Source organism: Heterodontus francisci, chromosome 1 (genome assembly GCF_036365525.1).
Source record: "Heterodontus francisci isolate sHetFra1 chromosome 1, sHetFra1.hap1, whole genome shotgun sequence".
Classification (NCBI taxonomy): domain Eukaryota; kingdom Metazoa; phylum Chordata; class Chondrichthyes; order Heterodontiformes; family Heterodontidae; genus Heterodontus; species Heterodontus francisci.
In genome coordinates this window covers 7,767,093-7,778,534 of record NC_090371.1, presented here as the reverse complement: position 1 = coordinate 7,778,534, position 11,442 = coordinate 7,767,093, and the positions used below count along the sequence as shown (strand labels likewise).

Below are 11,442 nucleotides of genomic sequence, written 5' to 3'. Positions count from 1 at the left end.
CTTCCCACCCTTTGTCCTTTTCGGATTTATGGGGGTGATTAGGAAAGGTTCTCCCCTGGGAAACCGACTAATAAATTAAAGCAAACTCATCGACCAGAACGGCCACTTGCCAGGCTCTCTGAACCTGCTGCTCCTCTACATGGGTCTTTATTGAGAGTGGGAGAGAGTTTTAAATTCTCTAACAAAACTACTTCTCTGAGAGTCTCATCGCTGAGCTGTACTTTAAGAGCCCTCAAACACTGGTCAAAAGCCAGCTGCTTACTTCTTTCAAACTCCAGATAAGTTTGATTGGCTTGCTTTTTGAGGGTTTTAAACTTTTGGTGATAGGCTTCAGGTACTAATTCATATGCCCCGAGGATAGAATTTTTGGTCAGTTCATAATTTGATGAACTCTCATCTGGCAGCAAGGAAATAAACCACATGGGCTTTTCCAGTTAGCTTGCTTTGTAGGAAAAGAGACCAGGTCTCAGCTGGCCATTTTAGTTGCCTTGCCAGTTTCTCAAAAGACACGTAAAAGGCTTCCACATTGAATTTTGGAATTAGTTGAGTGAGTTTTAACAATTCTGTACCCAGCCCTGAAGTATGCTCCTCCATATTGGCTATGCTTTCACTGGGGTTACTCTGTTGCCCCCTAGTTAACTCAAGCCGCTTCAATTCTCTTTCTTCGCATTCTTTCTGGAATGTTCTCTCTCTCTCTCTCCTGCTTCCCTCTCTCTCTTTCCTCTAATTCAAGTTTCCTCTGTTCCAATTGTATCTTTGCGAGCAGTACCCTGTCTGGGTCTGCTTCTAACAGTGCTTCTGCTTTCTCAGATTCAAAGGAAAAATGGTTGACCACAAGCCTTAGGAGTTCAGACTTCCTAGCCTTGCCACTGCTCAGCCATTTTCCTCAACTCCTCCATAGACAGTGCTTTTAACTTATCTCAAGTTACTTCACCCTGGCTTGCAGAGCTGCTAGCTTCAGTTGCAGCCATGTTGGTATTCAATCACACACAACCACAAGAAAACCTATATTAAAAACTTGCTCTTTTTTTTGGATTGGGAACAATTTGGCTTCCTACTTCCAATTTATCTCCTTTGTCTGTGGGTCAACCCAAATTTCTGTTACGACCAGGTGAAAGAGGTGTCTAGGGGTTCCCTTTCAGCCTTAACCTGGTCTTACTGTAACAGGATTTAATTTTAAACACACTGTGTTTTGAGCTCCCCCTTGATGAATCCTTGTTCACCGCTTTCCAATTATCAGGCAAAGAAATGAGCACAAACAGGCTTTCTCAAGTTTAAAGAAGAAAAGTGAAATTCGGTTAACGCCTACGGTTACACACTGCGCCCCACGCTAGCATGCATAGGCGATACACACATGCAAATAGAGACTGAAAAGAGCAGAAGAAAAGTAAAGTGGAGAGGTTTGAGACAATATCTGGAGTTTCTTGTTTCTGTGCTTCGTGCTCACTGTCGAGTCCTTTTGTAGGTAATTCTTGCTTTTCTTTGGGGCCCAGTATTCTTCATAAACCTTGTTCACTGTAGGAGACTTTTCTCTCTTGGGGTTCCTGTGTCTTCAATGGATTCCAAAGCTGGTGAGAATGAGATGAGAGCAGACAGGAGAGAGACGTTCTCAATCCAGGAACTTTTTGTGTTCAAATTCTCTGTGGCAAGTTCAATAAAACCAACAGTCATGTGACTAACCTGGTCTGACCACGTCTTCTGTGTACTGGGCAGCAGGGACTGGTTTCTTTGTTCCAACACTGCAAAAAATGTTGTTTCGGCTGGGGACCTGGCAATTCATTGTAATAGGCCCAGCAACAATTTGAAGTTTAATGTCCATGTGGTGAAATTAATGTGCCTCATTCTTGGCAGGTGAGGGCCTGCATGACACGTGATATCACATGGAGTGAATCGGATTGGCTGAAGACTGGCATCTGTGATGCTGGGGATCTCAGGAAGAGGCTGAGATGCATCATCCACTTGACACTTCTGGCTGAAGCTGGATGCAAATGCTTCAGCCTTGTCTTTCGCACTGGTGTGCTGGGCTCTCCCATCGTTGAGGATGGGGATATTTGTGCAGCCTCCTCCTCCAGTCTGTTGTTTAATTGTCCGCCACCATTCACGACTGGATGTGGCAGGACTGCAGAGCTTTGATCTGATCCGTTGGTTGTGGGATCGCTTAGTCCTGTCTATTGCATGTTGCTTCTGCTGTTTGGCATGCAAGTAGTCCTGGGTTGTAGCTTCACCAGGCTGACACCTCAGTTTTAGGTATGCCTGGTGCTGCTCCTGGCATGCCCTTCTGCACCCTTCATTGAACCAGGGTTGGTCTCTCGGCTTGATAGTAATGATAGAGTGGGGGATATACCAGACCATGAGGTTACAGATTGTAGTTGAATACAATTCTGCTGCTGCCTATGGCCCACAGCACTTCATGGTTGCCCAGTTTTAAGTTGCTAAATCTGTTCAAAATCTATCCCATTTATCATGGTGGTAGTTTAGTTTTTAGTTTTAGTTTAGAGATACAGCACTGAAACAGGCCCTTCGGCCCACCGAGTCTGTGCCGACCATCAACCACCCATTTATACTAATCCTACACTAATCCCATATTCCTACCACATCCCCACCTGTCCCTATATTTCCCTACCACGTACCTATACTAGGAGCAATTTATAATGGCCAATTTACCTACCAACCTGCAAGTCTTTTGGCTTGTGGGAGGAAACCGGAGCACCCGGAGGAAACCCACGCAGACACAGGGAGAACTTGCAAACTCCACACAGGCAGTACCCGGAACTGAACCCGGGTCACTGGAGCTGTGAGGCCTCAATGTGAAGATGGGACTTTGCCTTCACGAGGATTGTGGGGTGGTCACTCCTACCAATACTGTCAAGGACAGATGCATCTGCAAGATTGATGAGGACGAGATCAAGTAGGTTTTTCCCTCTTGTTGGTTCCCTCACCACCTGTCGCAGAGCCAGTCTAGCAGCTATGTCCTTTAGGACTCAGCCAGCTCGGTCAGTAGTGGTGCTACCGAGCCACTATTGGTGATGGACATTGAAGTCCCCCACCCAGAGTATATTCTGTGCCCTTGCCACCCTCAGTGCTTCCTCCAAGTGCTGTTCAACATGGATGGAGAAGCACTGATTCATCAGGCGAGAGGGGGTGGTAGGTGGTAATTCAGCACAAGGTTTCCTTGCCCATGTTTGGCCTGATGCCGTGAGACTTCATGGGGTCTGGAGTCAATGTTGAGGACTCCCAGGGCAACTCCCTCCCTACTGTAGACCACTGTGTCACTGGTGGGTCTGTCCTGCTGGTGGGACAGGACATGCCCGGGGATGATGAATGCGGTCTCTGGGACATTGTATGGTATGATTCTGTGAGTATGACTATGTCAGGCTGTTGCTTGACTAGTCTGTGGGACAGCTCTCCCAACTTTGGTACAAGCCCCCAGATGTTAGGAAGGTGGTCTTTGCAGAGTCGACAGGGCTGGTTTGCCGTTGTCATTTAAGTCGATGCCGGGTGGTCCGTCTGGTTTCATTCCTTATTGAAAGGCTGAGAGGATGGAGTGGGGAAGAGAGTGCTGTGGATTATAGACACCAGCAGAGGTCATTGGGGCTGAATGGCCTGTTTCTGTGCTGTCTATGCTATGTAATGCTCTCTGCCGCTTAGCCACTTCTGTATCCAGGCTACCACTGTCCCTTTAATGCCAGGGGCTTCATGAATACAAGTTGCTGTTTGGTCTAATTGACAAGGGCCAGGCTCCTTGAAAGTAGAGAGATTTGAAGCTTCGGCTGCTCAATATATCCCAACGCATCACCCGCTCATGCCCGGAGCTGTCGCATCCCTCCGCAGCTCCTCTGACAGTGCAGCACGGTCACCGGCACTGCCAGCCACTGATGATGGCAGCAAGTCTCCGGAGCAGGGCTCAGAGTGGCTCCTCCCCTTCCCCGCCCCCTCACCTCCCCAGGCTCCGCCCCCTCATGGCTCTTCCGCCCCCTCCCGGCTCTTCCCCTCCCCGGCTTCCCTCCTCCCTGGCTCCACCCCCACCCCGGACCCACCCCTTTCCAGGTTCCGCCCCCTCCTGGCTCTTCCCCTCCCCGGCCCAGGCCCCTCCTTCTCCCGGCCAAGGCTCCTCCTCCTCCACGGCCCCTCCCCTCCTCGGCACCACCCCCTCCCAGGCCCCGCCCCCTCCCCTCCCCGGCCCCACACCCTCCCCGGCCCAGCCTCCTCCCCCTCCACGGCCCCTCCCCTCCTCGGCACCACCCCCTCCCAGGCCCCGCCCCCTCCCCGGCGCCGCCCCCTCCCCGGCCCAGCCTCCTCCCCCTCCACGGCCCCTCCCCTCCTCGGCACCACCCCCTCCCAGGCACCGCCTCCTCCCCCTCCGCGGCCCAGGCACCTCCACCTCACCGGCCCAGCCTCCTCCACCTCACCGGCCCAGCCTCCTCCCCCTCACCGGCCCAGCCTCCTCCCCCTCCTCGGCCCAGGCACCTCCTCCTCACCGGCCCAGCCTCCTCCCCCTCACCGGCCCAGCCTCCTCCCCCTCCTCGGCCCAGGCACCTCCTCCTCACCGGCCCAGGCTCCTCCCCCTCCTCGGCCCAGGCTCCTCCCCCTCTCCGGCACAGCCTCCTCCCCCTCCTCGGCACAGCCTCCTCCCCCTCTCCGGCCCAGGCACCTCCCCCTCCTCGGCACAGCCTCCTCCCCCTCCTCGGCCCAGGCTCATCCCCCTCACCGGCCCAGGCTCCTCCCCCTCCTCGGCCCAGGCTCCTCCCCCTCCTCGGCCCAGGCTCCTCCCCCTCTCCGGCCCAGGCTCCTCCCCCTCCTCGGCCCAGGCTCCTCCCCCTCCTCGGCCCAGGCACCTCCTCCTCACCGGCCCAGGCTCCTGCCCCTCCTCGGCCCAGGCTCCTCCCCCTCTCCGGCACAGTCTCCTCCCCCTCCTCGGCACAGCCTCCTCCCCCTCCTCGGCACAGCCTCCTCCCCCTCTCCGGCCCAGGCACCTCCCCCTCCTCGGCACAGCCTCCTCCCCCTCCTCGGCCCAGGCTCCTCCCCCTCACCGGCCCAGGCTCCTCCCCCTCCTCGGCCCAGGCTCCTCCCCCTCCTCGGCCCAGGCTCCTCCCCCTCTCCGGCCCAGGCTCCTCCCCCTCCTCGGCCCAGGCTCCTCCCCCTCTCCGGCACAGCCTCCTCCCCCTCCTCGGCACAGCCTCCTCCCCCTCTCCGGCCCAGGCACCTCCCCCTCCTCGGCACAGCCTCCTCCCCCTCCTCGGCCCAGGCTCCTCCCCCTCACCGGCCCAGGCTCCTCCCCCTCCTCGGCCCAGGCTCCTCCCCCTCCTCGGCCCAGGCTCCTCCCCCTCTCCGGCCCAGGCTCCTCCCCCTCCTCGGCACAGGCACCTCCTCCTCACCGGCCCCGGCTCAACCCCCCCGGCCCCCCCTCACTCCGGCTCCTCCCCCTCCCCGACACTGGCTCCGCCCCTTCCAGCAGCAGCTGCTCCCTCTCCCGCGCCACCGATTGGTCAGATATTTTACCTGATTCAATTGGCTTACATTTCTACCCCTCTCCTGTCGGTCCTTCCTCTAATTGGCTATTGCTGCGATCCGCCCCGCCTATCCCACCTGCTGTGCTCCAATAGGGTGAGCATTCCGCCTGTCACGTGGGCTGGTACAGCTTGTTCATTGGTGGAAAGGCAGCGCGTGCGCGCTGTGTGGTAGGGGGAGGGGTGGTGTGAAGAGCGAGAGTGCGGGGTACCGGGCATCCGAGCGGAGATACGGAGCCGACATGGCGGCTGAGGTAGATGTGTGGTCCGCAGTTACAGCAACAACGGGTAAGGAGCAGCGGCAGGAGTTGTAACGGCAACTGGGAGTGAACCCGGAAGTGGACGTAGGTAGTTAGTTTGATCTTAGAGTAGGTTAAAGATTCTGCACAACATTGTGGGCCGAAGGGCCTGTACTGTGCTGTACTGTTCTATGCCCCCCTTTACACTGGGCGTGCCCCTGACAAACACTGGGTGTGCCCCTCACAAATGCTGGACATGCCCCCCACAAATGGTTTCCTCCCACAGCCAAAAGACTTGCAGGTTGATAGGTGAATTGGCTATTATAAATTGCCCCTAGTATAGGTAGGTGGTAGGGGAATATAGGGACAGGTGGGGATGTGGTAGGAATATGGGATTAGTGTCGGATTAGTATAAATGGGTGGTTAATGGTCGGCACAGTCTTGGTGGGCCGAAGGGCCTGTTTCAGTGCTGTGTATCCAAATCTAAAATCTAAATGCTGGACATGCCTCCCCACAAACACTGGGCATGCCCCCCACAAACATTGGACACGCCCCCCCCGACTCCGCCCCCCCCGACTCCGCCCCCCCCGACTCCGCCCCCCCCGACTCCGCCCCCCCCGACTCCGCCCCCCCCGACTCCGCCCCCCCCGACTCCGCCCCCCCCGACTCCGCGCCCCCCGACTCCGCGCCCCCCGACTCCGCGCCCCCCGACTCCGCGCCCCCCGACTCCGCGCCCCCCGACTCCGCGCCCCCCGACTCCGCGCCCCCCGACTCCGCGCCCCCCGACTCCGCGCCCCCCGACTCCGCGCCCCCCGACTCCGCCCCCCGACTCCGCCCCCCGACTCCGCCCCCCGACTCCGCCCCCCGACTCCGCCCCCCCCCGACTCCGCCCCCCCCCGACTCCGCCCCCCCCCGACTCCGCCCCCCCCCGACTCCGCCCCCCCCCGACTCCGCCCCCCCCCGACTCCGCCCCCCCCCGACTCCGCCCCCCCCCGACTCCGCCCCCCCCCGACTCCGCCCCCCCCCGACTCCGCCCCCCCCCGACTCCGCCCCCCCCCGACTCCGCCCCCCCCCGACTCCGCCCCCCCCCGACTCCGCCCCCCCCCGACTCCGCCCCCCCCCGACTCCGCCCCCCCCCGACTCCGCCCCCCCCCGACTCCGCCCCCCCCGACTCCGCCCCCCCCGACTCCGCCCCCCCCGACTCCGCCCCCCCCGACTCCGCCCCCCCCGACTCCGCCCCCCCCGACTCCGCCCCCCCCGACTCCGCCCCCCCCGACTCCGCCCCCCCCCGACTCCGCCCCCCCCGACTCCGCCCCCCCCCCGACTCCGCCCCCCCCCCGACTCCGCCCCCCCCCCCGACTCCGCCCCCCCCCCGACTCCGCCCCCCCCCCGACTCCGCCCCCCCCCGACTCCGCCCCCCCCCCGACTCCGCCCCCCCCCGGACTCCGCCCCCCCCCCGACTCCGCGCCCCCCCCCCCCGACTCCGCGCCCCCCCCCCCCGACTCCGCGCCCCCCCCCCCCCGACTCCGCGCCCCCCCCCCCCCCGACTCCGCGCCCCCCCCCCCGACTCCGCGCCCCCCCCCCCGACTCCGCGCCACCCCCCGACTCCGCCCCCCCCGACTCCGCCCCCCCCCGACTCCGCGCCCCCCCCCCCCCGACTCCGCGCCCCCCCCCCCCCCCGACTCCGCGCCCCCCCCCCCCCCCCGACTCCGCGCCCCCCCCCCCCCCGACTCCGCGCCCCCCCCCCCGACTCCGCGCCCCCCCCCCCCCCCCCCGACTCCGCGCCCCCCCCCCCCCCGACTCCGCGCCCCCCCCCCCGACTCCGCGCCCCCCCCCCCCCCCGACTCCGCGCCCCCCCCCCCCCCCGACTCCGCGCCCCCCCCCCGACTCCGCGCCCCCCCCCCCCCCCGACTCCGCGCCCCCCCCCCCCCCGACTCCGCGCCCCCCCCCCCCCCCGACTCCGCGCCACCCCCCGACTCCGCGCCACCCCCCGACTCCGCGCCACCCCCCGACTCCGCCCGCCCCCCTACTCCGCCCCCCCGACTCATCATGGACTTCATCCTCGGGTCTTAAAAGAAGTGGCTCGTGAGCTAGTTGGTTTTAATTTTCTAAAATTCCTGAGATTCAGGAAAGGTTCCATTAGTTTGGAAAATAGCGAAGTTATTTTATTCAAAAAGGGAGGGAAACAGAAAGCAGGAAACTACAGGCCCGTTAGCTTAACATCTGTCTTAGGAAAATGTTAGAAGCTAGTTTTAACGATGTTATAGCAGTGCACTTAGAAAAATTCAAGGTAATCTGGCAGAGTCAACATGGTTTGTGAAAGGGAAATCATGTTTGACCAATTTATTGATCTTTGAAGAAGTAAATTATGCTGTGGATAAAGGGGCACCTGTGAATGTACTGTAGTTAGACTTTCTGAAGGCATTTGATAAGGTGCCACAACAAAGGTATAGGGGGTAACATTTTGGCATAGGTAGAAGTTTGGCTCGTAACAGGAAACAGTCGGCATAAATGGGTCATGTTCTGGTTGGTAAGATGTAACGAGTGGTGTGCCATAGGGATCAGTGCTGGGCATCAACTTTTTACAATTTATATAAATGACTTGGATGAAGGGACTGAAGGTATGGTTGCTAAATTTGCTGATGACACAAAGATAGGTAGGAAAGTAAGTTGTGAAGAGGACATGAAGCAACAAAGGGATATTGATAGGTTAAGTGAGTGGGCAAAGATCTGGCAAATGGAGTATAATGTGAGAAAATGTGACATTGTCCATTTTGGAAGGCAGGATAAAAAAGAAGCACATTATCTAAATGGTGAGAGATTGCAGAGCTCTGAGATGCAGAGGGATCTGGGTGTCCTCGTGCATGAATCACAAAAGGTTAGTATGTAGGTTTAGCTACAGTTCAGTTAATGCAGTAATTAGGAAAGCTAATAGAATGTTATTGTTTATTGCGAGGGGAATTGAATACAAAACTAGGGAGGTTATGCTTCAGCTATAAAGGGCATTGGTGAGACCACATTTGGAGTACAGTGTACAGTACTGGTCTCCTTATTTAAGGAAGGATGTAAATGCATTGGAAGCAGTTCAGAGAATGTTTACTAGACTAATAACTGGAATGGGTAGATTGTCTTATGAGTAAAGGTTGGACAGGCTTGCCCTGTATCTGCTGGTGTTTAGAAGAATAAGAGATTGAAACAAATAAGATCCTGAGGGGTCTTGACAGGGTGTATGTGGAAAGGATGTCTCCTCTTGTGGGAGAGAATCTCGAACTAGGAATAGGTAGATTCTTGATAAGCTAGGGGGTGGAAGGCTATTGGGCGTTGGCGGGAACGTGGAGTTGAGGTTACAATCAGATCAGCCATGATCGTGCTAAATGGCAGAGCAGGCTCGAAGGGCCGAGTGGCCTACTGCTCCTAATTTATATGTTTGTTTGGACTGGAACGGTTCAAGAAGGCGGTTCATTGTGATGCTGGTATGGTCCTGTATTATGGTTTGGGTGTGTTTCAATTAGATTTCCTTGATTAAGACCTGTACCATACGTATACGACAAGCACAGACCAAGCCATGTTATTGAATGAGGCAAAGATTTACATTTATACAGGCCTTATTATGTTTCAGGAATGTCTCAAGTACTTAATAGAATTAAGTACTTTGAAGTTCAGTAGCTATAATGTAGATAGATGTGTTTTTTTTTATTCATTCGTGGGATGTGACTGTTGCTGGCAGCCCAGCATTTATTGCCCATCCCTAATTGCCCTTGAGAAGGTGGTGGTGAGCTGCCTTCTTGAACTGCTGCAGTCCATGTGGGGTCGGTACACCCACAGTGCTGTTAGGAAGGGAGTTCCAGGAATTTGACCCAGCGACAGTGAAGGAACTCTGATATAGTTCCAAGTCAGGATGGTGTGTAGCTTGGAGGTGGTGGTCCCATGCATCTTGTCCTTCTAGGTAATAGAGGTCGCAGGTTTGGAAGGTGCTGTTGAAGGAGCCTTAATGAGTTGCTGCAGTGCATCTTGTAGATTGTACACACTGCTGCCACTGTGCGTTGTTGGTGGAGGTACTGAATGTTGAAGGTGATGGATGGGGTGTAAATCAAGCGGGCTGCTTTGACCTGGATGGTGTCGAGGATCTTGAGTTTTGTTGGAGCCGCACTCATCCAGGCTAGTGGAGAGTATTCCATCACACTCCTGACTTGTGCCTTGTAGATGGTGGACAGGCTTTGGGGAGTCAGGAGGTGAGTTACTCGCTGCAGAATTCCCAGCTTCTGACCTGCTCTTGTAGCGACAGTATTTATGTGGCTGGTCCAGTTCAGTTTCTGGTCAATGGTAACCCCCAGAATTTTGATAGTGGGGGATTCAGCAATGGTAGTGCCGTTAAACATCAAGGGGCAATGGTTAGATCCTCTCAGGTTGGAGATGGTCATTGCTCGACACTTGTGTGGCGCAAATGTTTATTTCATATGCACATTTAGATCCCATAGTTGCATTTGTTGAGGGAGTGAGGGATTTTGGCAAGGTTATTGAAAGAAGTCCATGGAATTTTTAAAGTTCTGAACCATAGGGATAAGCAGATAGTGTCTGTTCATGTTTTGAGATTCGAGTTTTTCCACAATGAAGAAATATGAAAATACTTTAACAACATTGCACTTAGAATTTTAAAATATCATGAGAAGGTGCAAGCACAGTACCTTGAGCAGGGCTCAACCATGGGCTGTACTAGTGGATGTCCTGTGGTCTTGTGGTTATTCAGAGGTAGTAGTCTCCTTGATCATAATGGGCTGAGTGAGGTTTCCATGCCAGCTCTGGAGCAAGGAAGGAAAACGGGCATTCTATTAACATTCTTATCCATTGATTTCAGTGGAATTGGGATGTGATAGGATTAGCAACCCAAGATTCGAAATATATATTTTTTTCAAATTATGTTTGTGTACCTCTGGAAAGATTATCCAAAACCTTTTCAGTGGTATTAAGTGAGAACAGTTGAGAATTTGAAATGATTACTTGCAATTTATCTGTAAGAGAGAAGGTGCATTTATTTAGCACCTTTCATTTTTTGAAGTGCAGTCACTGTTGTAACTAAGCAAACTGCAATGGCTGAAGTTGTAACCAACACAAGGGAAGAGATGGTTGTCATTGTCAGAGGCCAGTCTTCACAGCTGCACAATGTCACTCAGAGCTCCTCAGACGTGTCCTCAGCCCAATAATCTTCAGCTACATCCTCAATGATCTTCCTGTTATAAGGGCAAAAGTGGGTTGTTTGCTGATAATTCCATGGTGTTCAGCTCCATTGACAATTGGTAGGATATGAAGCAGTCTGTGCTAGCTAGTCTGGATAACACTGGGGCTTTGGTTTGATAAAGCTGAACACCATCACCTAGTTCCCCTCTATCAACATTCTGTGGGTCACAATTGACCAGAAACTGAACTGGAGCAGCCATAGCAACATTATACCAGGATAGCGGCTGGGTATTCTGTAAAGATCAAATCACCTCTCCATCTACAAGACTCAAGTCGGAAGTGTGATGGAAAACTAACACATGCCGGTATGGTCACGGCTACAACAATTCTAAAAAAGCTCAACACCAACCAGGACGCAGCGGTTTCCTTCATGGTGCTGTTGCTGCTGGACTCTGTATCCATCTCCTCCACCACCAGCACACTGGCTGCAGTATGTACTATGGCATCTCATCAAGGTGACT

At 55.7% G+C, this 11,442-nt stretch overlaps 1 protein-coding gene across 2 annotated transcripts in view; it reads left to right on the top strand.

Moving 5' to 3' along the window:
* The first annotated feature begins 5,663 nt into the window (after nt 1-5,663).
* The window catches only part of LOC137367191 (programmed cell death protein 4-like), a 91,184-nt gene continuing 85,405 nt past the window's right edge, over nt 5,664-11,442 (top strand). For both annotated transcript variants that reach the window (XM_068028625.1, XM_068028623.1), the window contains exon 1: nt 5,664-5,795. In XM_068028625.1, the coding sequence (XP_067884726.1) occupies nt 5,750-5,795 (46 nt within the window). In that variant the 5' untranslated portion in view covers nt 5,664-5,749. The remainder of the gene's footprint in view (nt 5,796-11,442) is intronic.